The sequence below is a fragment of the Purpureocillium takamizusanense genome, chromosome 12 (assembly GCF_022605165.1).
Source record: "Purpureocillium takamizusanense chromosome 12, complete sequence".
NCBI lineage: Eukaryota > Fungi > Ascomycota > Sordariomycetes > Hypocreales > Ophiocordycipitaceae > Purpureocillium > Purpureocillium takamizusanense.
The window spans coordinates 941,525-964,149 of NC_063079.1; the positions used below are offsets into that span (position 1 = coordinate 941,525).

Below are 22,625 nucleotides of genomic sequence, written 5' to 3' on the forward strand. Positions count from 1 at the left end.
AGTCGATTTCTCGTCGAAGGTGCGTTTCTCTTCAAAGGATTTTGAGTCAGTACAACGTGACATGCCGCTCCCAGAGAGAATCAGGGCCGCAAATTGAGGATCTCATGAATATCTGAGCACTCGACGTTCGCGCTGGAGCACGCGACAGTGTAGACCCCACGTGACGTAGCCGTCGGCGTCGTTCTCTCATCGCCGATGAGCGCAGGCTTCTCTAACTTGCATACGCTAAATGGATGTTAGAGACCGGTAAGCAACAAGATGCCCTTGCGAGTGGTCGCTTTGTTGGTCTGGAGTGTTTGGCCCGCGAGGCTTATCGGGGTTGATTTGACGGGGTATGTAGTCCACGGTCGCCTGGAGACGACGGGTTGGACAAATGACTGAAGTGAATTCTCCTGGACAGGCCTAGTATACCGGGTAAGCCACTCCGTATCATCGCCGCTTTGCCTTTTGTCGTCTTCACTGCGTTTGACCCGCTGCACTTGGCTCACCAAACGTTGACAAATTGCTATAACCCGTGGTTGATCATGGCACTGCCGTTGGCTCTCCTCGCGATGTGAAAAGCAAAAATGGCCACAGGCAAGCAAACATGGCCTTTGGCTGGTGCTACTGCGGCGCTTCGTGAGAGCCATGTTATTTGTCATGGACAGGGATGTGGAACGTGTGTTGGGCCGAGGCCAGAGTTCGCAAGTGCATCGCGCGTTGACTCGGCATGCGACGGAGTTCCGGTGTCGTGGTATGAAGAAGGTCAATTGTTCTCACGTGGCGGTTCTCTCCTTCCAAGTTTGTGTCGTCACGACAGTGACACGTATGACACGTGATGAGGGTGAGCCAGGCGGGCAGATGTGGAAGGAGCCCAATCGCGACTTCTTCCCCATCGCGCCATCAATTCGCGAGATGAGAGAGCACCTAGCAAACACGCTGTCGACAGCCAGTTGTTCCGTCGCAGGCGGTCGAATCTTGCTTCCAGCCCCGGCATTTTCGCGACTTTTGTTGCTGCCTATACTTAACGTACAGCCAACCCTCCTCGATTGCTGGCGGTGTCTTCAGCTAGACGGCAGCTCTGACCTCAGGCTGCGCACGGGCATGACATTAATTTCCAGAAACCCTCTCCCCCTCCTCCGTCGCATTTGATGGTCGAGCGACGGAGAGCAAAGCACAGCCCTCGGAGTCAGCGGAGCTCGACGCTGGTGCCACCGGGAAGCAAACACGACGGATCTGAAGAGCTCACAAAACGACGAGAGCACAAAGAAGATACGACAGTGTCCGTTTTGTCGCATCCACCTCTTGGCCGCCTGCCTCGGCGCAGAGGCCGCTGCATCGCAGCCTCGCTCTCCCGATGTCACGAGAGGGCCGTGATTCATCCGTCGGCCGCCCATTCCTCGTCATCGAAGGAAGTTTCGACACTTCTTCTAGCGGACAACTGTCATGCACTCCGCATTATCGGCTCGATCAGGCACCGTCAGGATTGAGGACGGAGGTGGACACAATTGCCTCGGGGCATCATTATGTCGAAACCGTCGGGCCAAAGTATCGACGTGTCCAATCATGTTGGCTTGAGACGCAAATCCCCGTGGGGCTTGGCTCTGGGGAAATAGCCCCGGCTCTGCAGCAATCCTGGCAGCTTCCCCAGCGTGGACGGTGAAGGGTGGTGGAGGAGGGGGCGGCACACAAGTGGAACCGGCTACATGCAACAGCCAGATACGAAGCAGTGAGCAAAGCCCGCCCACCAGGACCTACGTATGACACGCAGGGGCCCCCTTCGGGGGAATGGGGGCGAGCCCGCGGGTGGTCACCGCAGAAGACGGACGACATCGCGTGTTGACGATCGAGCGCCGCGCGGGCTGACAGCCGTTGACAAACTTGACACTTCCACCGGCGACGGACAGCACGTCGTTTTGGAGGTGAGGAGCCTCTGTCGAGGTGGATTCGCCAGCCGCAGGGCGAGTGGTTGTCTGAGCCGGCGCTGTCTGATCGACGTGGCGCCGGATGGCCAAACTGAATTCTGCCGACGGGAGTTTTGCCTGGCTCGCTGACAAGGGCGCGGACAACGCAGGCGCCGCGACCAAGTGGATGCCGGCGCCCCAAGCTTCCCCGGACCGTCTGGCACGGACGGCCACCCTCTTCCGGACGAGCTGACAGGGTTTCGTCCCGGCGGGACTCAAGCCGCTCTGCCTGCCATCCATCCATCCCTTCCCTCCACGCGCTTCGCCCGACGGAGCCACCACGAGCAACAGTGCCAGGAGGCGAAGCGACCATGTGCGCGGCGTGAGGGGCCAGCGAGCACCAGCAAAGGTTAAATCGTCGTCGCTCCCGGCTCCATGCTACGGCGACGACGACGACGGATTGCAACCATTCCTCCTCTTCACTCCTCCCTACCGCGTTGCGCTTCGACTCTCGACCGCAATCCATCCGTCTCCGTACGAGCCGGCTGCCTCCGGTCATCCGTCGCCCTACAGGGCTGAAAGACTTGCTCAACCTACTCAAGAGTCGGACGGCCCGCCACCATGGGCGCCAAGGAATTCTTCAAGAAGCGCTCCCTCAAGGCCGACGATTCACGACGGACAAGGGCCGCCGAGCTGACCCTGCGCGAGTCCATCTTTCCCATCTGCCTCGTCACCGTCCTCTTCTTCCTCTGGGGTTTCAGCTATGGCCTGCTGGACACCCTCAACAAGCACTTTCAGACGGTGTTGCACATAGATCGTGCGCGCTCCTCTGGTCTGCAGGCCGCTTACTTTGGGTATGTTATACTGCATGTCCCGCGACGCCGTGCGACGCGACCGGGCGCACGCACGACATAATCGCCGTACCGTTCCTGAAGCGCTGACACCCCTCTCTTTCTCTCTCTCTGCAGCGCATACCCCCTAGCATCCATCGGGCATGCCGCCTGGATCCTGCGCCACTACGGCTACCGGGCTGTCTTCATCTGGGGCCTCTGCCTCTACGCGCTCGGTGCGATCTTGGCCATCCCGGCTCTGAAGGGTAAAAGCTTTGGCGGGTTCTGCGCCTGCATTTTTATCATCGGCAACGGCCTGGGCTCACTCGAGACGGCTGCCAACCCCTTCATCACAGGTATGAGTGACTTCCGTTGGCCCCGACAGGATTGCCCCCCCTCCCTTGTCATCAGGGAGGCTATGCGTCGCCTCTGCATATGTAATGACTAACAGCAATGTGCAGTGTGCGGTCCGCCACGATACTCGGAAATCCGCATCAACATCTCGCAGGCGTTCAACGGCATCGGCACTGTGATTGCTCCCGTTCTTGGCTCTTATGTCTTCTTCAATTTCAGCGATGAGCGAGCTCTCGACAACGTGCAATGGGTCTACCTCGCCATTGCCGTCTTCGTCTTGCTCCTTGCTACGGCCTTCTTCTTCGCTAACATACCCGAAATTACGGACGCTGGTGCGGTCACCCTGAATTCTGCCTGCATGTTCCGATCAAAGTTGCATTGCTGACGTCACTCGTGTCGCAGATATGGAGTATCAAGCCAGGGAGACGCATACAGACGCCGACGAGAAGCCCTTCATCAAGCAGTATAAGCTGTTCCACGCTGCCTTTGCGCAGTTCTGTTACACGGGCGCACAGGTCGCCGTTGCCAGTTTCTTCATCAATTATGCGACGGGAACTCGCCCCGGAACGAGCGACTCTATGGGGTCGAAGCTGTTCGCGGGGGCGCAGGCCGCCTTTGCCATTGGCCGATTCTCTGGTGTCGGAATTATGAAGTTTGTCAAGCCGAGATGGGTTTTCCTGACGTTCTTGACATGCTGCATCATATTCATCGGCCCCTCGATCACTCAGGGCGGCAACATCGGCATCTCGATGCTCTACATTGTGCTCTTCTTCGAGTCCATCTGCTTCCCCACCATTGTCGCGCTCGGCATGCGCGGGCTGGGTCGCCACACCAAGCGTGGGAGCGGCTACATCGTCGGCGGCGTCGTCGGCGGCGCGTGCGTGCCCCCGCTCACGGGCGTGGCCGGCGACAGGCACGGCGACGGGTTCGCCATGCTGGTGCCCATGATGTTTCTGATCGCGGCCTGGACGTACGCGCTGTGCGTCAACTTCCTGCCCTCGTACGTCAAGGTGGTGGATTCGTTCGGCGACGCTGAAATTGGCATTCGCGGCCACGGTGAGGACATGGAGAATGGGGGCCTGCACGCGGTGGAGGAGAAAGCCAACGACGAGCACATTGGCAGCGGGCACAGCAACCGGACGGATGATGTTCAGACGGAAGCATCAGTCAAAGCCCAGTCATAAGTGCTGCCGTGCCGTTTCTGTCTTTCACATGTTTGCTACATGGGTCTCATCTACCCTCTAAGGGGCTTATGGATATAGCCATGTTCATAGTATCTCGCTCGAACAACTTGGCCGAACGGCCACGCACGACTCACGACACCGCCCTCTTACTCTCGGGTTCTTGAGTCTCTGTGCTCTGTGCCAGTACTGGTGATGCAAAGCAGGTCTCCTGCGCGCAGTTATGTTTCCGCCCATGAACAGCAACCCCCATCCCCCTTTGTTGTGCAACACTTGTGCATGGCCCCCTCCCCTCGAGCCCTCCCCTCGAGCCCTCGGATCGTGTCCCCCCCCCCCCTTCTTCCGGCCCGACCTCCCGTGCTCCTATTGTTCAGTGACCGTGATGGGAACCTGCATAGCACCAACTGCGAACAGTTGGCGGAGACCCACACGCGTTCTCGATGATGCGCCGGCGAGCAGGTACATATATCCCCCTTTCCCCCCCGTTGTGCAACGGCTTTCCCCCCTCTCTCTCTCATCACCACGCACGCTCACTTCCGTCAGTCTTTTTGCCTCGTCGTCCTCTTCCTTCTCACTGGTAAGCTCCTCCCTCTCCTCCCCTGCGCGGGCGTGGTTCTTGGCTTGCTCACTCGCTCATCTACCTTCGCAGAGGAAGAAAACCACATCCCACCACCGCGTTCGCTTGCTCGCTCGCTCGTGCTCTTCATTGGCACACACACGCGCACACACATTCTCTTGTCTCTCTCACACACACACTCTCGTGATCGAATCTTCCTCGTCTGTGCGGAAACTCCGTTTGCCCCCCAAAAAAACAACACCTCCCACTGGTTCTCTCTTCTTTCTTCTTCAGGGAAGTATCACCAACAGCGCCGTCAAACCCACCGGCAGCCTCCCTCACTCCCCTACTCTCTCTCTCTCTCCCTATCTGCGTTATACCTCCTCCGCGATAATCAAGCCCAAGGCGCAGAAGAAGAAAAAAAAGGACCGTTCGGAAGTGGGTGCCCGCCGAGTTCAACCATGGCCAACTCTTCGCCGCCGCGAGTCCCCGCCACTCCCCCCAACACGCCCGCCTCCCGCGGCGGCGCGTCGTCGTCCTCGCCCTCTTCCTCATCCGAGACTACCTCCTCGTCCTCTGCGTCCAACAACAGGAAGAACGTCAGGATGGGAGTGGCCCCAACGGTGCCTCTCCGCCGCAGTTCTCTTAACCCCTCGCGAGCAGCCGCCGTCGCCGCCACCAGGACGAACCAGCAGCAGCAGCAGCAGCAGCAGCAGCAGCAACGAAACCGCACGGCTGCTGGCGGTGCCGGCATGCGAGCCACCTCCCGTGAGGCCAGCCCCCTCCTTGCCATCCACGCCGCGTGCACCCTACTGAGAATGAAGCAAGACCCCCGCGGCATGAACCCTCACCAACACCCCAGCGGCGACACCACCGAGACCGCCTCGTCGAGCGCCAGCGCCAGCGGCGGCAGCAACAACGGCAGCCCCGCCGGCACCCTGCGCGGCCCGCGCGGCGGCATGACGATGCAGGGCGGCGGACGTACAGCCGCAGCAGCTACTACTGGCTTGTCGCCATCGTCGTCGTCGGGTACTACTACCGCTAATCGGAAGCGCAGTGGTGCCCCGGTGCCGCAGCGCAGCGGCGCGAAGCGGACCAAGCACAGCAACAACAGCCCTGGCGGATCGTCGGGCTACGACTCGGATCAGACGGAGGTGGACCCGAACCGTGGATGGGACTCGAACTGAGAACGGAGTTGAGGTTGAGGTTGTGACGGACTTGGACTTTGTTTGTGTGTTGTGAAAATGAGGCTGTGCGGGTTCTGTTTTGTCTTTTTCCATTCATGCATGGTTCTGTTCTCATTGTATTATTGACTCTCGGCCGCGGCCATTGTCCTGCAGCACTGTTTGTTTGTTCTATACCCCCTTTAAGCAAGCACGTTGTTTGAGAGAATGCTAATTCAATAATGCCCTGCCCAACTCAACAAAAAGCGCCAACAAATGAGTAGAATAGTCCATGAATCCCGTGAGCTCGCTGCAACAAATGCGACAGATATACAGGCCGTTCGATTCCTTCTCTAGACGCCGTTCCTTCTCCTCCCACCCCTCGAGCTGCGCTCCACGTGACCTCTGAGCACCTTGCGAGCCTCCACCAAGCTCCTCTTCTGCTTGCTCTTCGCCTTGCCGAGCGTCATGAGGAAGTTCTTTTTGCGCTGCTTCTCGCGGTTACTCGTGCTCTTCCCCTCGGCTTCCTTCTTGGACTTGCGGATCGCCTGCGTGCTCTTGTGCTCCTCGCGAGCCGGCTTGCCCTCCTTGGCCAACGCCACCTTCTCTTCCTTGGTGAGCTTGCGCAGCCGCGCCGGCGCCTCAATGTTCTCCGCCGTAAGGGCGTCGTCGGCGTGCCGTGGCCCCTCGGTACCTGACCCGCGCTTGCGCTGGCTCTTGCCGCCAAGGGCCCTGTCAACGGCGGCAGCCGATCGAAGCTCCTGCAACTTGGCGAGGTCGGCCGGCGTAAGGATCGTGGTGGTGGCGAGCTTGGACATGCGCTCCAGCTCAGCGGCTCGCTCCTCGGCATCGACCTCATCGTCCTCGGGTTCACCGCCAGATTTCTTCTGCTTCTTGAGCACGGGGGCCTCGTCTTCCGAGTCGCTGACGTTGATCCACTCGCCGGAGCTGCTGCTGTCGTCCGAGTCCACCTCCCAATCACTATCGTTGAGTTCCTCCTCGTCCTTGTCCTCTTCATCGCTCCCGAGGCCCTTTTCTGCCCGCTTCCGCTTCTTCTCATCCTCTTTCCACTTGGCAAGCAGCTCCAAGCCCTCGATACCGCCAGCCTGTTCCTCGCCAAACTTGCGCTGAGCTTGTGCGCCTGACTTGAGATTGATGGTGGCGTCCTTGCCGCGATCCCTTTTCTTCAGTAGCTCAGCGCCGACGTCTCTATACAGTGAGAGAAGGCCCTTGGCCGACATCATGACGCCCTTATCCTTACTCTTCCGGTACTGGACCAGATCCTGCAGAAGTGCGTCCGTCATAGCCAACGGCTGCCGGGCGCAAATTTCTCGGATGGCGTTGAGGCCAGCGGCTGCGACCTCCGACGCCGACGCCTCCGAGACGAACTCGTTGGCAATCTTCTGTATCAGGGGCTCCAAAACATCCGGGGGCACGAGCTTGTGCGTTCCCTGTGCCAGAGACGCCAAGAAGGACGTGACAGACTGCTGCCGCGGCGTGAGGTACTTGATGAACCACGAGTAGAGCGGCACGACTGTCAGCTCGTGCAGGCCAATCAGCCGCGTGACCAGCTGCAGGACAAGCAGCTTCGTATCCAGCGACAGCTTGGCCTTTGTGTTCTGCAGGTGTTTTGAGAAGAGCTGCTCGGCAAACTCCTGGGGGTCGTGGAGCAGGTGCAGCGCCGAGAAGTTGAGCGGGTGCGGCTTGCTTTTCTTGCGCTCCATACTCTTGACTTTGTTGACGGCCTTTTCCAGCGCCTTCTTCTGCTTTTTGCTCTTCTTGTTGATGTTGACTTGGTGGCGCACCTTGCCTAGGTCCACTTCCTCGTCGCTGCTCTCGTCCTCGAGCTCCTCGCGCTCCTTGTCGCCGCCGAGGAAGAAGCGCGTAGCGCCGATGACGACCTTCTCGTTGTCGGCGAGGCAAGCCTCTTTCATGACATCAACAGGCTTCGAGTCGGTCCAGATCTGGCGCTTCCACAGCTCGCGCGTCAGCTTGATAGCCCAGATGGCGCGCGGCGAGGCTCTGTCGGCAGTGACGAGGTTGTAGAGAACGGTCTGGATGGTGCGATTCAGCGGGTGGTTCGTAGCCTTGGTGTTCGAGTTGCGTATGTCGCTGAGGATCTTGTTGAAGAGCAGTTCGCGCAGGGTCTTGCTTGGCGACGAGACGAGAATGGGAAACAGCGTCGTCAGCAGGTTGGCCGAGTCGATGATGTCCTTGCGCCGCAGCAGAACGAGACTGCCCACGACCTTATCTCTCAGCTCGGGGTGAATGACCGCATGGTGTTGTATCAGGATCGTCTTGAGGTCGTCGGGATACGTCTTGGTCTCTTCGGGGTAGCAGTCGGCGACGTGCGCAATCAGGTCGACCATGTTGTGGAACGACTCGACCAAGTCGCCCGTCGCCGTGGCGGGCGACATGAGGAAAATCTCGCGCTGCGATTCATACTGCTCCCACTGCTTGAGAAAGTCGTCCTTGTACGATCTAAAGGGTTCAATCAGCACGGCTGGCGGTGCGGCGCAATGGTTTCGTCTTTCTCACTTGGGATCGCGGCGAATCTTGTACTGCAAACTCGCACTGCTCGGGTCAGCCTTGGTCGTTCGGGGGATGCGAGGCCCAAACATACAAGTCTGCGTCGATCTTCTCGAGCGCAGCGACTTTTCTCTTCACCATCCTGGGCCAAAGTGTCGCGCAATTGTCGTAACGGTGGTTGACGACTGATGATGAGGCTGCACCAGACGTGGGGGAATCACCGCCGAAGAAATTTTGGGACGCCCAAGCCGATAAGATAAGCCACTAAAAAAAAAGCCACTGCCGTCGGCACCAAACCCAACCGTCACGCTGTCTCGATGCTAGTAGGAACCAAGTGCCCAGCACCAGCACAATGCCCATACACAAGAGATTCGCATTTTCATCACAATGAAACGGCACGACGAATGACATGAACAAGGAATACGGTCAACCACCGGCATAGTCACATGGTAAAGACATGTGGTTACAGCCAGAAGAACTCCCGTCTATTTGAAACGTGAAAACGACTATTATACAACCCTGGGGAAGAATGCCCCTGGTCTGCCACTCTATGCTCTACTCTAGGCAAACACGAGACCGGATCCCATCCCGTCCCAAAGGTCGAGTCGTCGAGGCGACAAACGATGGGCAAGGCGCCTCCCAGCTCGCTGGAGACGCAATGCCATGACGATACCACTCCGCTCTCTATGAAGGCGCACGAGCTGGACACGCGAGCAAGGCCCAGCTCTTGGGCAGCGCAGCGCGTGCCGAGCCCTGGCACCTCTATGCCGTCTTCAACCTCTCCTCCCCTCTATACATCTCAACACATGAGGAATGTGTTTACTTGGCGATCTCGACGCCGCCGGTGGCACCGAGGGCCTTCTTGACGTCACCGTAGATGGCGAACTGACCAGCAGTCAGGGTACCAACCATGAAAAGACGAGCGCCAATGCCGCCATACGAGCCACGGAAGCCGAGCTCCTTGGCGATCTTGATGAGGCGGGAGGTGGTGCCTTCACCGGGGAGGCCCTTGGTCTTGTTGATCTTGGAAAGCATGGTGTCGGCGGGCTGAGAGACGATGGCGGCGGCGAAACCAGCGATGAGACCAGAGCCCAGGTTGACGGCGGTCTGCATGCCGTCGGTCATGTCCTTCTTGGGGTACGAGCGGTAGACAGTCTCGGCAACCTTCTCGTAGACAACGAATTTGGCCATGGTGTAAGGGATCCTGCGCAGGGCATCAGCATGTGTTCATATGCGCAAGCCTGCCCAAGCAGGGCGCGAGAGGAAACCTACTGCTTGAAGAGGATAGGACCGAAACCAGCGTAGAAAGCGCCAAGACCCTCGTTCTTGAGCATCTTGGTGAAGCCGCCGACGAGACCGTTGGCGTAGGTGGGCTCAGAGACGAGACGGATACGGGTGGCCTCGAGGGGGCAGAGGGCGATGTCGGCGAAGAACTCGGCGGCGGCGGAGGAAGCGAGGTAGACGGCAGTGCGGTTGTTGGAGGCAGTCTCGTAGCCGAGCTGGTTGATGCACTGCTGCTTAAAGAACTCGTAGCCGCCGAACTTGAAGGCGCCCTGGAGGAAGTAACCGGCGAAGGTAGGGCCGACACCGGTGAGGAGAGCGCCAGCGCCCTCGTTCTGGATGACCTGGCGGAAGCCGCCGATCATGCCGCGGTTGTAGGTCTGGGGGTCGAGCTGGATGCGGGTCTTGACGCTGTAGGGGGGCATATTAGCACAGGCACTTTGGCTGGCATCGCGATCGCGACTCGGGCGTTGGGGGGGGCGCAAAGTTTGTGGCAACGGCGCTTCGCGATAGCATTCGCGGCGGCGGCGTGCGTCAAAACCAAGAGCACCGCGGAGAGGCGACGTACACATCGACGGGAGTCAGACCGCCGTGGGTGACAGAGCAGCAGATGGCGCCGGCGAGGGCGAAGCGCGAGTACAGAGCGACGCCAGACAGCTTCTGGGGCTCAGCTGCCTTGACATTCTGGATGACGGCGTCAACCTTGGTCGAGCCGGTGGACTGCGCGGGAGAGGCCATTGTGAATTAGAGAGACCGACGGGGAGACGGCGACAAGGACAGGGAGTGGAGTTGGGGGGGGATGAAGTTGTTCTCGACGTGGAGATTCTGGGGATGGGGAGGAGAAGGGAAGAAAAAGTCGGCCGTTGTTCTGAGGTCTTTTTTTCTTCGCCCTTTGGGCCGGCCGGGCCATTCAGGTTGCCCGGGCACGCGGCCAAGTAGCACAAGGGGGGGGGGGGCGGCAGCCTCTCTGTGCAGAAAAATTTAGTGGCTCGGAACTATTCGGGTATGGGTCGCTGGCCGTGGGGCACAGGCCACTCAAAGCCTGTGACGTGACGGTGCCTCCAGGAACACAGGGGGGAAGCCACCAAAAAAACGCCGGGCGAACTCCAGCGAAGCGCAGCCTGGTGGTGGGCGCTCTACTTTTTCCTCCGTGGTATTGCCACGGAGGTACCGACAGGTATCCATCGGGCTGTCCGAAGCGGGAGTTGCAACTTGTGAGCGATGCGCATTGGGCGTAGAAATTATTTCGAGTATTGATGCTATGACTATACTACGCAATACAGTAAGGAGATTCCGAATTAACATAACTTCCTTCAGGGGAAATATTGTAACATGCCGCGAGACTCTGCTTCCGCATCGCGGCGCTGTTGACCCTCACCCGCCGCCCGCAAAATGCATGCAACGCCCGCCGTTGCGCCAGGAAAACGCATCCTCCAGGTAAGAGGTACATGCAGGTACTTTACTCGACCTGATCGGCCGCGGCTGAGAATTCCTCGACTCGTCACGTGCAGCCACTCACCGGCGCGGCCCCGTCAACGTGCTTGGCTCGCTGGCTTGGCTCAGGCCAGACCTGCGACAGTCAGTCAACAGCCTTTTCCGCTGCAACGTCCCGCGACCTTCGACCGCGCGCCCGTCCGCAGGTTGCCGGCAGAGGCCGAGCCATTCCACGTCGAGGCTCCCGCGACGCAGTTGGAAGAAAGAAGACGGGCGAGTCGTAAATATCGACCGCACGCGTCCAAGATTCGTTCTTCGCCTACCGCGTCCAATTTACGAAAGCAAGCATCCGCTCTGAAACCTCCTCAGCGCCTGTCAGGATGTGGTCAATCTGGACATTATGGGGCGAAAAGGGACAGTGATCGGTCCGGCAGTGCTGAACCCTTCGGGCCGCGATTCTCACACTTCATAACGGAACGAGCGAGTTGCTTTCGCGGCGTGTACGTGCCCTGAGCTCCGGGCCGATATCGAGCAGGCTTTGATCGAGACTCGACTCAACTCGCGCCCTTGCGACCCTGATCTCTTCTTTCTCCGTCAAGCAAGTTGGCGGCAGGGCATCGCCAAAAAGGAACACTCTCTGAGCAGCCGCATCACTGTGCGGACGCTGTTTCCGCGAAATCGTCAGCCTATTCGCGGCGTGTTAGAATCCCCTTCAGCCGTGTCCCTTTGGGTCGCTGCGCGTGTTTGAAACGGCGCAGTCCTCGGCGATGTCTGCCGTCCGTATGCGTGTTGTCATGGTCGAGGCCTCGCGGTTGCGGCTTACCCTAGACAGGGAAAAGCCCCGAAGCTCGACGGATTAACACAATCTCGCGGCGGTTCGCCATGGTCACCCGACGAAGTGGCGTCGCCTAGGCGGACCTCCGATCCACGAAACTGGACATTCGGATATCTGGCGCGCGACCGTGGTTGTGCAGGCCAACAAGCCGTCGTGAACCGTGATGAAGTCGCCTAGAGCCAATATCAGTCTCATCGCAAATGGCATAGGACGGGACCACTTCATACCTAATCTGATGGATGTGTAGACGTATGACTTGCTCAACCGCTCGCAGATGCAAAACATGATTGTTCCGCTCGAATCGACGTTGCAGCTCGGGCAGGAGCTCGTGAAGCGCTCCGCATTGTCACTTGATGAAGGTCAGCAATTTTCCCCGTCGGCAGTTTAAAAGTGTATCGTCTGCATACTCGATCGCAGCCCCGAGACTGCCATCGTTATTGGTGAAACAATGCTCGAGACGAAGCTCGGAGCATACCTCGGCAGGCTCGCCTGGCACCCTCGCGCACCGGGCCGTGTACGATATTGGGTCATTAGGATCGAACCCGGGCGAGAAGCGGACAAACTGACACTGTGAGGTGAGCTGGGCCGCAGCAGCGGCGAAAAGGCCAAGCATGGCAGTAGGAGTCAAGGTCACGGGCAACATCGTGACGGCGTCCGGGCGTGGCCTCGTATCGGACGACAGAACATGTGACCAGGGGGCGATGCATTGGAATAAAGACCAGATGGCCCTGGGACGCCCGCTGGCTGGAAGGGTTTTATCGGACTGCGTCGACCACGAGACGATTGCCGTGAATGCCGGAGCTGACAAGACCTACTACTCCATGATGCTGTTCGGACGACCGGCCGTGACACGAGGGATTGTGAGCAAACATTCGTCAAACTTGTAGTCTGTCACGTATACAGGCGTAGCGGAGGCGGGCTTTAGGCAATCCGCCTTTTCGCGTGTCGGGTTACGAGGACGCACGCTATGTCGGTGTGGCCAGAGGATGGTATCTGTGATGGTATATCGATTGACATGTCTTGCAGCATAGAAGTGAAGAGCTGCGCCGGCTCCCGGGTAGTGACGAAGTAGAGGTCGGTGTCCAAGTCGACCTCACGATGATCAGTGTCCCTGATGGCTGATAGGAGCGGACCAGTCTCCGGACTTGAGGCGCCTCAAACATGCCCGCAACCCTTGACCGGCATGCAGGCACCATTGCCACCTCTTCCTTACATGGAAGGTACGTAGTGTGTTGCTACGAGGATTGGCAATCATGGAGGTAAACGGGCTCCAAACTCCGACACGGCCGGTGTGATTTCCAAGCAAGTCCTTGTCCGGTCTCTTGGCTTCCATCAAATTACATACATACTAGTCCGTCACCTGAAAAAGATTTTGTCCTTGCCAGCGAACATCCGGGCTTCCACGTCGTGCGGGGCGACATCGCCGAGGGACGCATCGGCGTTTATGACGATACGGTCTGGACAAGCGGGACCGCGTCTGCCGGCCTGCGGGCCGGACTGGGGCAGGTTGGGTACGTAGTTACTGCATGTCCACGGTCCACCGATGCCGAGGTCCCGAGCGGAGCGGAGCGGGCTGGCTGGTTGGACGCGCGTGGCATCCGCCCGGCGGCGCCGTGCATACATACAGGAAACGTAGTTAGTAGGTAGATACGATAGTGGGTGGGTGGTGGTGAGCTACCTATATGATCGGCCAGAGCCGCCCCCAAACCCCCCGTCCCACCGATCTACGATCTGAATAATACTGCAGCTACAACGCAGCCGTACTGCTGGATACGTATGTACGTTCGACTGGCCAGCAGCACGGCTGAGAGAGGCTGCGCGGGCGATTGTTCTATCCCGCAGGAGAGGGGAAAGCAAAGCAAAGTAGAGCAGAGCAGAGCAGAGCAGAGCAGAGCAGAGCAGAGCAGAGCAGAGCAATAGTAGTGGCTGCCCGGTCACAGCTGCTGCTGGAGTGCCGCGCCGGCATGACTGTTGGCGGCGGCATATGCATGTTTCATCACACGGGCGGGCGGAGGACAAAGGCGGCGTGCTGCTAAGGCGTCGATGCCGGCAAGACTCGACGAGGAAGAAGACCGAGGAGAACGAGGGCGGACGAGGACAATATCGGGATTTACGCCCCGCCGAGGGTACCACTTGGTGTCAATATGGATCCTGGTCGCCGGCTTCAGGAAGTCCCAGGTGATGCACCCTGCATGATGCATTGCTCGACATATGAGGCGTCATGTAAGTGGCGGGCCACAGAATCCCCAGGGTTCAAACAACAGCCCGCCCGTCGCTTTATCCCCAAAAGTTGCTCTTTCCCCTCACGATCCGCGAGGCGCGAGACGCGCAAACAAAAAAGCAAAGCCCGATTCGCGGCTGTGCACGCACGCAACCAGGTATTTCAGCCATCACAATCAGCCCCCTCTCATCATGCTGTGTTTCCCAACATCTTCAACACGCAACGCAAGTGCACGACTTCCATGCCGGCCACGACTCCTTTGCCCCCTCCCCTCCCCTCCCCTCCCTGCCTCCATCCCCGCGAGCCGATGCCGTCGATTGAGCGGTGACATCAGCGACTTACATGGTTTCTCCCGGCGCCACTTATCACACTGGCGCCTCCCCCCACTTGGCCCCGAGTCTATCCATCTTCCCGCGCAGGCACAGGTAGCATCGCCCCCCGGGGTTAACAGGCGATTTGATACGTACTGATGATGATGATGATGATGATGGAGGTGCGTACCTACTGCTTTGTAAAGTCTTTCCGGCTCCCAGATGCTCCGGGAGGAGCAGCAGGAGGAGGAGGAAAGGGGGGGGGGGGCGCAGAGGCCAATGCCAATGCATCGACAACCCCCCACCTCCCCCCGCGGCGGCTGCTGTGCATCTGTCACACGGTTCTGCATATATAAGATCAAGGGACCTCTCTCGCCGTGCAGAATTGCTTTTGCCTTTGTCTGCTGTTGCTAGGAACTAACCACCAGCCTTCTTTTTCGTTTCAAAGTCGAAGCGAAACAACGTAACATAACCCCCCCCCCCCGGGCGACCCGAGACGTAAACGGACGTGTGTCGACGCACACAAACGGTAGTAACCACAACCGCGGCCAAGGGAAACGAAAAGGAAGGGGGAAATGGCGAGCAGCAACGACAACTACAAGTTCGAGGGGTGGGTGGGCGAGGACGAGTCGTCGGCCGAGGGCAAGATGGTGTGGAAGGACTACGAGCCCAAGAAGTGGGAGGAGACGGACGTGGACATTCGCATCACGCACTGCGGCATCTGCGGCTCCGACCTGCACGTCTTGCGGTCCGGCTGGGTGAGTGTTGCTGCCTCTATCCACCTGTTGTCTTTTTTCCCTTTCTCCTTCTCTCTGTCTCTGCCTCCCTCCCCTATTAGCTTCCCTGTTTCGACTCTCCTCCTCTCCTCCATGGGAGCTTCTTTCCGTCGATGAAGAAAAAGGAAGACAGAGGATAGTGAAAGAGAGACAGAGACAGAGTCAGCCACTAACACAACTCTCTCTCTCTCTCTCTCCTTTACAGAGCAAGGCCCCCTACCCCGTCGTCGTCGGGCACGAAATCGTCGGCGTCGCCGTCCGCGTCGGCTCCCAGGCCGAAGGCGGCATCCAAGTCGGCGACGTCGTCGGCGTCGGCGCGCAGTCCGACTCGTGCCTCAACCGCGACGACTCTCCCTCTCCCTCTGGATTCAAGTGCGCCGAGTGCGCCGAGCGCAGCGAAAACTACTGCACCCGCACCGTCGCCACCTACGCCTCAAAACACCGCAACGGCGACAAGTCGTACGGTGGCTACGCCCGCTTCCACCGCTGCCCCTCGCACTTCGTCTTCCGCATCCCCGACGGCCTCGCCCCCGAGTTCGCCGCCCCCATGCTCTGCGCCGGCGTCACCGTCTACTCCCCGCTCAAGCACTTTGGCGCCGGGCCCGGCCGCCGCGTCGGCGTCGTCGGCGTCGGCGGGCTCGGGCACTTTGCCGTGCTCTTCGCCAAGGCGCTCGGCGCGGACGAGGTCGTGGGAATCTCGCGCAGGGCGAGCAAGCGCCAGGAGGCGCTCGACTTGGGCTGCACCGAATACATCGCCACCGAGGACGACAAGGACTGGGAGACGAAGAATGCGCGCAGGCTGGACCTCATCATCTCGACCGTTTCGTCGCCAAAGGTGCGTTTTGCCCTCTCTCCCTTTCCCACTCCCTCTTTCCCTTCTTGCCGCCCCTGGGCTGGGCGCGACGTCTTACACGGAGGGACAACTCCTTTGTAATGCGTGGCGGCGGCCTCCTTGCTCACTTACACGGGTGCGCCCACATCACGAACCGAAAGCGAAACCAAGCCCCCGTCTCGCCGGATCCTCATGATTGCTGGCTGACTGACACGCCCCGTGCGTCATCGCAGATGCCCTTCTCCGGTTACCTCGGCCTCCTCCGCCTCGACGGCACCCTCGTCCAGGTCGGCCTGCCCGAGGGCGAGCTCCCCTTCCGGCCCTTGAGCCTTGAGGGCGCGCGCCGCCGGATCGCCGGCTCGGGCATCGGCTCACCCGACGAGATCCGCGAGATGCTGCAGCTCGCCGTCGACAAAAAGGTCGAGCCCTGGGTCGAGAAGCGGCCCATGTCTGACGCCAACCAGGCCATCATCGACTTTGAGGACGGCAAGCCGCGCTTCCGCTACGTGCTGGTCAACGAGCAATAAAAAGAGAGAGAGAGACAGAGAGGTGAGAAGAGGGAAAGGAAAGCCCATAAAGGCAACGAAGCCACACGTATAGAGTCAGAGGAAAGAGAGTACCCGCGCGTGGGTAGTGTGTGCGGTTCGCCCGACAATGTGAAAAATCATGACGGGCTGCCAACCCTGGGTACGGTGAAAAAAAGGTGTACTACGTACTTACTCAACAGGCGTGGGATGGCGTCGCACAAAAGGGGAGAGCAGTGCATGCCGTGGTGTTACTGGTATGGAGTCGCGCGACGTCCATTTTTTTTTTCGGTCGTGCAGGCGGTACCAGAACGGCTTGTGATGCGAGATGGGAATATGGGTATGCCAGATGGAGCGGATGCAACGCAGCACCAAGTGGCGAACCTTCTTCTCTCTCTTCTGATGTGGTGGTGGTGACACTGCCGCCATGCGCGGCGCTTCCAACATTGATCCATCTTGTTGTTGAAGTTGCTCGCATGACTCCGGTCCAGCCTCAACGCCGCACCATGGGATCCAGACCAGGCCTGCCATGCCGCCTCAATGTAGTCATCGTCGTTTTCGTTGTCATCGTTTGGTACTGGACCTGGATGGCTCATCACATGGGCGTTCCTCGTATTCGTGCGTTGTTGACAGTCGGCCTTTCCCCTCACGAGGCGCCGCCGCCGCCGCCCCTGTGCTCGACTGACTTGCATAAGTTGTAAGTCGTAGAGTATCTTCGCACTGCTCAACACGCAAGTTGTCAACTCGTCGTCTTCGCAGCGGCTCAGCAGACAGACGCCAATGCGCTCGCGCACGTGAACCCCGCCAAGAGACACGAGAGAGAGAGAGAGCTTTCACACACGCCCCCTCATCCCTCCAACTTTTCGTACGTCAGCACGTCGACGCCGCTGCTCCCGGCTCTCGGTCTTCGTATGAGCTCGCATGTCGCCGCCGAGAATAAGCCCGTGTAGGTTCCCTGTACCATACTTACTCCGCGGGATGAAGGATGGCATCCTATGGAGTAAGCGCCGTGTAAGTCACCATCCCCTGCCCACGTACAACGTAGACTGTAGTCACGGCTCGTTCAGGTCCGCGCCCCATCGCGAATACTCATGGACCAGGGAAGCCCTCGTTTTCGTCCAGCCCGGCGCCAGGCCCCCCCTGCAAGACATTCATGCGACGAACGCACCAGACCGTCCTTGGATTCGCCCGCCGCCTCGACTGCGAGCCCGGCGACGCACACACACCTTGATATGTCTATTCTGGGAGAAGGAATCAATATGGGGCAGGCGCAGCAACATCCGGCGACGGTGATGATGATGCTCTCTGGAGGTGGTTGGCTGAACCCCCCCGCGGGGCGAACACATGGTAATATCCGGGAACGGGCTTCGAGTGATACAGTACGCGTGAGCTGGGTAGGAAGAGCCGCTGACCCTGCATGTCACGAATCGAGCACCTCAGTTAACTACCTTGCCCGTGAATGAATCCTTCTGTGATTAGCATGCCAGGATGCCAGGATCTCAGGTCGTCCCTTACAGCCTTGTCGGCTGTGTGACCTCACCGGGGTATCGTTGCAAGCAGGTGGCAGATGGCAGCGTCGCAAACGGTGACATCTTGCCAGAGGCGACGACACAGTTGGCCACAGAGAAACTCTTCTTTGAGGCGGTGCCTACGCGAAAGGCCTCGACGTGATGGGTGCCAGCAATAATCCGTATCTCGTACTTCGTAACGCCGCCTACCATGGCATGCCGCATCTCGAGATTGCCTCGCCCATACTGCGAGTTGTCATGTCGAACCGGCTCAGCCACTTACAGGTCGAGACATGCCCGTAACGCCTGGCGAGATTCCAGAGTCTTCCCTCTTGTCCCATCTATCGCGCGATAACACTAATCGCTGTCAGCAAGCGGCGCGCCTCATGCGGTGAGCCTGGCGTCATCGCTCGCCGCGTCTGCGCCTCTTGCATCGAGTCATCGAGGGCTCGTCTTACACGGTCTGCAAGCCTCCCACACCACTCACTCGGCGCGCCACGGCCTTTTCAATGCATGTTCGACTGGCCCCGCGCGGCGATCCGGTCAAGATGACGGGAGAGGCAGCGAGCAGCAAAAGGTTCGCGCCAGTTCGTGGGCCGACTGGACTTCCTTGAACCACGACAACCCCCCCCCCCCCCCCCCCCCCCCCCCGATGCAAAGCCAGACTGCGTTCAAGAAAAACTCCGAAAGCCTGGAAGGGCTGCCGGTCACGGTGTGATAGGGCCATGGCCGGCTTCCCCACCAATGGCAGCCCTACGCAGACCAACCTCGCATTGCGTGGTGGCCATGCGCGATGCGCGATGCAGTAAGCCAGCCTCGTATTCCCTCGAAGCCACGCAGCAGCGTGCTTTTGTACTACAATCTCTGCCGTCCGCGCGCCCTTTGGGACAGGCGCCTACGTACTTTTCCTGCATGGTTGCATTTTATTGCTTTTTCATTGTGGCGGTTGTTGTTTCTTTTTTGTCATCCCTCGGCGAACCTTGCTTGGCCTTGTCCGCTCCCGGAGAAACAAAGAATTGTCCACTGTTTGTGCTCACGCCCCGAGCCCGCCGCGCCGCGCCGCGCCTCGCCTCGACTCGCCTGCATGTCGGCCGGGTCTCGCGGGTTCCTGGATCTGCCCTGCATTTCCTTGGGGGGTGTTTTGCTTTCTCTCCCCGTTCATTTCCGCTCGTACCACACACGGTCTGACAGACAGGCTCCATGCACCGTTCCTGCGCTATGGCGAGCTGCTGCGTTGCTTTTTTTTTTTGACGCGCCGCGGCGTTGTAGCGAAAAGCTTATTAGAGATGTGCTTGTTGCGCCTCAAGCCGGGAAACGTTTCGAAGCAACGCATGGGTGGCCGTGCACGGGAGCGGTGACGCAGGGGCGCCGCAGCACCGGGCATATCCGTGCAGAGACAGATGGCGGACGCGGGGGGAGTAAAAGAGGACGTCAGTGTGTAAGATCGTGCATGCCCAAAGCAGCCCGAACAGCCTTCTCACCCACTCATCATGTCTGTCGGGGGCACGTTGTGGTCGGAGCGGGCAGTTGTGAGCGGCCCGTGGAGTCCCAGAGTTTTGTTTTCTGCCAAAACAACTGACTGGGCTTCCCATTCTGTCACCCCTCGTCCGATGACGATGTCTTTTGCATGTTTCATCTCCGCCCAACAGCCCAAACGACAAATTTGCAAAACGGGGCGGGCTGATGGGAGAGAGCTGCTGGCCAAACGGAGAAACACCAAGGCAAAGGCCCCAAAGAATCAGGCGAAGCACTCGGCGAATCCTGTCTCGAGGGGAAGCCAACCTCGCTCGCTGACTGTTCCTGTCCTGCCTCGCATCTGGCTCAGATCACTCGACATCGATGCTTGGCGTCCTCACCCAACAGCCCCAAGGCATCGGCCTGGAGAGGCAGCATGTCGGGGCCAGGGCACGGGCACGGCCATGGCGGAGTCACTGGGAGGCCATGCGTCGCCGCGCCGCCGCTGAGCTGTGCCTGGTGCTTGGCCTCCTCTCTTCTGCCATCGCGATCCGCGTCCACTTCGTTCGCAAGACCCGACAGAGGCTTTTCTGACGGACCCGGCCCGTCGCCAATCACACGGCGATCCGACCCCTGTCTTCTGCAGCCCATGATCCCTGCCGTTTACATGGCCGGGTGGCGAAACCGAGAGACACACGCTAGAATCGCATCGCCGGGCTCCGCGCACCAAAAAAAGCTCTGCAGGCAGGCCCTACAAGCTGAGCACAGACAGACAAGACATCCCACTTTGCTGCTCCGTATTGCTTCTGCATCCTTCTGTGGGTGCCGCCTATTTTCACAGCCATGGCCAAACTAGTAGTCAGGCCCAAGGGCCATCGTTCTTGGCTGCCATCATGGTCCATCGCGATGGTGGCCATCGGTCGTCTTCCGTGCGGAATAATCGGATGACGGGGAAGGATTGACAAGTTCCCCCCTGTCAAAAAAAAAATGGCCGTGATCCTGGTCGGCAGCCCAGATGCCGACGCGTTATGCCCGGCCAAAAGGTTGCTGAGTGTAGTTACTTCGTAATGGTGATGAGATGAGTCCGTTGCGAGAACAGGAGAACCCGTCGGCCCTGTGGGTTGCTCGGCCCACCAGACTTGCTCATCACCGACATGTCGTGTGCCGTCGCCTTGCGTCCTGCGTCTATGCGTTGGACAGGCGTCGCTGGGGGCCATGGGGCCGAAGGCAACCAAAGATGGCCTGTCAACTCGTCGCAACGTGACCAAGCGCAAACAGTCATGGCCCTCCATATCCAGCAGCGTCCCTGGCGCGACCTGTCTTTGCCCATCCGCATCGAGCCCATCGCACAGCGTCCGTCGTTGTAGCATAGGAACCACCGTGTATCCAACCCGCTCCTCGCACAGGACAGTAGTCACAGCACTAGCTTGCCGTGATGTGCCCTGCCCTGCTTCTGCATGGCTGGGTGTGAGCAACACGACCCCTCATCCCCTCACCGTGGCCGCCTCTTCTCGCCCCAACAAGACCCGAGCCGGCCCCGGTGGCGTGGAGATGGGCTATAGTACTACCTGACGTTTTTGTGTCCGGCAGGATGTGGTGCATCGTGGGCTGAGCCCTTCTGCTTCACTGTGTTCGCGCACTGTCAGGGTCAAGGGATGTTGTGACCTGTTGCCCTGGCATCCGGTGTGTTGCGCTGCACTGCACCTTGCTTGCCACGTCGTGCTGCGTTACAACCACAAGAAGAACCCTTTGCCGTTTTCGTGGCGACCGTCGCCCAGAAAGACTTCTTGGTCCGTTGCACCCGTGTCTCTCGGGCAAGAGATGCCTTGTCGGGCGCTCGGCAGTTGTGCCAAACACGGCTGGGCAGTAGTTACTTTGTGCAGAAAATTGACGCCTGATCCAGTAATAGTACCACTTGGTAGTAGTATATGGACACTCACACCACACGCTCGTCATATCATATCCTAGCACCAGGGCGCTCATCCTCCCCGGGACGGATACGGTACAGTACCGGGCTCCAGCCGTGCAACAAACACCTCGCAGAAGCGTTCGTCTCAGTGTTGTTTACTGTACGGTGCGAAAATTCTAGCGCCCGGCGCAAAGCTGTCTTTGTTATCGCCCTGACCGCCAGCTGCCTTGGTTGCTGAGCTGGGCTGGCGTTGGCTCCGCTCGACACGAGCGACGGTTCTGCTAGTTCTTGTCGTGGTTGGCCGGCGGGAGGCCGGATGATATCATTCTAAATCGGGACGGGGCCGTACTCGGCGGCTGGGTGGCGCCATGGCTACCACTGGTACCGCTCGTAAAGTGCCCCGAAAGCCTAGCATCGTCCGAACTTGATAGCGTCCTGGGGGGGAGGGGCTGCGCGGGCCAGACGGGGAGGGGAGTCTTCTCTTGAGCGCTGATGCGCGCATGAGGAGGGGGCGAAGCGCGCCCTGCCTGTGTCCGCACTTTCGCTTCACTTGACCCGTCAGTCAGTCAGTCGTTCAGTCAGCCTGCGGTTAAATCAAAACTCTCCTAACAAAGAGGACGTGCACGGCGGCGACCGTTGTCGTTGGTCGAGCTTGAAGGTGAGACTCTCCAGGGCCGGGGCGCTTTCTTTCAGGAACATCCTCCCCCACAACTTAAGCGTAGCAGTCCAGGAACCAGGTGGGCGCCACGCAGGAGCAAAAACTCTGAGAGCACAAAAAAAACAATAACTGGAGAAGCAACATCCGCCAACCACTGGCGAGTCACGGCTCGCTGACCACCTGGAGGGAAAAGAACGCACGCCCTCCAGCCAAGGAAGCCACCACCACCCATCCACCCGTGCAGCTCAGGGACAAAAAGAAGCGACCAGCCGCCGCCACAGGAGGCCCCTTCGAGGTGCGTTGGTGGAAACGCGACCTGGGCGGAGCTAACCCGCATGGGGTAGCAAGTTCAGGGGCCTGGTGGCTCGTCGTTGACAAGTTGACA

The 22,625-nt window shown here is 59.4% G+C and overlaps 7 protein-coding genes across 7 annotated transcripts; 3 read left to right on the top strand and 4 right to left on the bottom strand.

Annotated features, from left to right (window-relative positions):
- Nucleotides 1–934: 934 nt before the first annotated feature.
- Nucleotides 935–1,750, bottom strand: JDV02_010501 (uncharacterized protein). Its single transcript, XM_047992244.1, has one exon. It carries the CDS (start codon nt 1,374–1,376, stop codon nt 1,044–1,046), a length of 333 nt encoding a protein of 110 aa, XP_047848258.1. The 5' UTR covers nt 1,377–1,750; the 3' UTR covers nt 935–1,043.
- A 234-nt stretch (nt 1,751–1,984) lies between these two features.
- Nucleotides 1,985–4,381, top strand: JDV02_010502 (uncharacterized protein). Its single transcript, XM_047992245.1, has 4 exons — nt 1,985–2,737; nt 2,852–3,069; nt 3,175–3,399; nt 3,470–4,381. Exons 1-4 carry the CDS (start codon nt 2,505–2,507, stop codon nt 4,249–4,251), a joined length of 1,458 nt encoding a protein of 485 aa, XP_047848259.1. The 5' UTR covers nt 1,985–2,504; the 3' UTR covers nt 4,252–4,381.
- An 884-nt stretch (nt 4,382–5,265) lies between these two features.
- On the top strand, nt 5,266–5,991 carry JDV02_010503 (uncharacterized protein; the record flags this gene model as incomplete). The annotated part of the gene is made up of 2 exons (XM_047992246.1): nt 5,266–5,572; nt 5,633–5,991. The coding sequence occupies 2 exons, from the start codon at nt 5,266–5,268 to the stop codon at nt 5,989–5,991; spliced, it is 666 nt and encodes a 221-aa protein (XP_047848260.1).
- A 324-nt stretch (nt 5,992–6,315) lies between these two features.
- Nucleotides 6,316–8,694, bottom strand: SDA1 (Severe Depolymerization of Actin). Its single transcript, XM_047992247.1, has 3 exons — nt 8,591–8,694; nt 8,506–8,541; nt 6,316–8,448 (listed from the first exon to the last, which is right to left on the bottom strand). The coding sequence occupies exons 1-3, from the start codon at nt 8,635–8,637 to the stop codon at nt 6,321–6,323; spliced, it is 2,211 nt and encodes a 736-aa protein (XP_047848261.1). The 5' UTR covers nt 8,638–8,694; the 3' UTR covers nt 6,316–6,320.
- A 265-nt stretch (nt 8,695–8,959) lies between these two features.
- MIR1_2 (mitochondrial phosphate carrier protein) lies at nt 8,960–10,633 on the bottom strand. The gene is made up of 3 exons (XM_047992248.1): nt 10,346–10,633; nt 9,769–10,188; nt 8,960–9,700 (listed from the first exon to the last, which is right to left on the bottom strand). The coding sequence occupies exons 1-3, from the start codon at nt 10,513–10,515 to the stop codon at nt 9,316–9,318; spliced, it is 975 nt and encodes a 324-aa protein (XP_047848262.1). The 5' UTR covers nt 10,516–10,633; the 3' UTR covers nt 8,960–9,315.
- A 1,464-nt stretch (nt 10,634–12,097) lies between these two features.
- Nucleotides 12,098–12,689, bottom strand: JDV02_010506 (uncharacterized protein; the record flags this gene model as incomplete). The annotated part of the gene is made up of 3 exons (XM_047992249.1): nt 12,098–12,219; nt 12,274–12,395; nt 12,454–12,689. The coding sequence occupies 3 exons, from the start codon at nt 12,687–12,689 to the stop codon at nt 12,098–12,100; spliced, it is 480 nt and encodes a 159-aa protein (XP_047848263.1).
- Nucleotides 12,690–15,050: 2,361 nt separating this feature from the next.
- Nucleotides 15,051–16,713, top strand: JDV02_010507 (Alcohol dehydrogenase (NADP(+)); the record flags this gene model as incomplete). The annotated part of the gene is made up of 3 exons (XM_047992250.1): nt 15,051–15,336; nt 15,560–16,189; nt 16,420–16,713. Exons 1-3 carry the CDS (start codon nt 15,154–15,156, stop codon nt 16,711–16,713), a joined length of 1,107 nt encoding a protein of 368 aa, XP_047848264.1. The 5' UTR covers nt 15,051–15,153.
- Nucleotides 16,714–22,625: the final 5,912 nt, after the last annotated feature.

Bases quoted from the DNA above. Each gene is read 5' to 3' on its own strand.
- JDV02_010501 (XM_047992244.1), bottom strand. From the start codon at position 1,376: ATGGGCGGCCGACGGATGAATCACGGCCCTCTCGTGACATCGGGAGAG.
- JDV02_010502 (XM_047992245.1), top strand. From the start codon at position 2,505: ATGGGCGCCAAGGAATTCTTCAAGAAGCGCTCCCTCAAGGCCGACGAT. The intron at 3,070-3,174 runs GTATGAGTGACT...AGCAATGTGCAG, and splicing joins TGCCAACCCCTTCATCACAG to TGTGCGGTCCGCCACGATAC. The intron at 3,400-3,469 runs GTGCGGTCACCC...CTCGTGTCGCAG, and splicing joins ACCCGAAATTACGGACGCTG to ATATGGAGTATCAAGCCAGG.
- SDA1 (XM_047992247.1), bottom strand. From the start codon at position 8,637: ATGGTGAAGAGAAAAGTCGCTGCGCTCGAGAAGATCGACGCAGACTT. The intron at 8,542-8,590 runs GTATGTTTGGGC...TGACCCGAGCAG, and splicing joins GAGAAGATCGACGCAGACTT to TGCGAGTTTGCAGTACAAGA. The intron at 8,449-8,505 runs GTGAGAAAGACG...TGAACCCTTTAG, and splicing joins AAGATTCGCCGCGATCCCAA to ATCGTACAAGGACGACTTTC.
- MIR1_2 (XM_047992248.1), bottom strand. From the start codon at position 10,515: ATGGCCTCTCCCGCGCAGTCCACCGGCTCGACCAAGGTTGACGCCGTC. The intron at 10,189-10,345 runs GTACGTCGCCTC...GCCCCCCTACAG, and splicing joins GGTCTGACTCCCGTCGATGT to CGTCAAGACCCGCATCCAGC. The intron at 9,701-9,768 runs GTAGGTTTCCTC...TGCCCTGCGCAG, and splicing joins GGTCCTATCCTCTTCAAGCA to GATCCCTTACACCATGGCCA.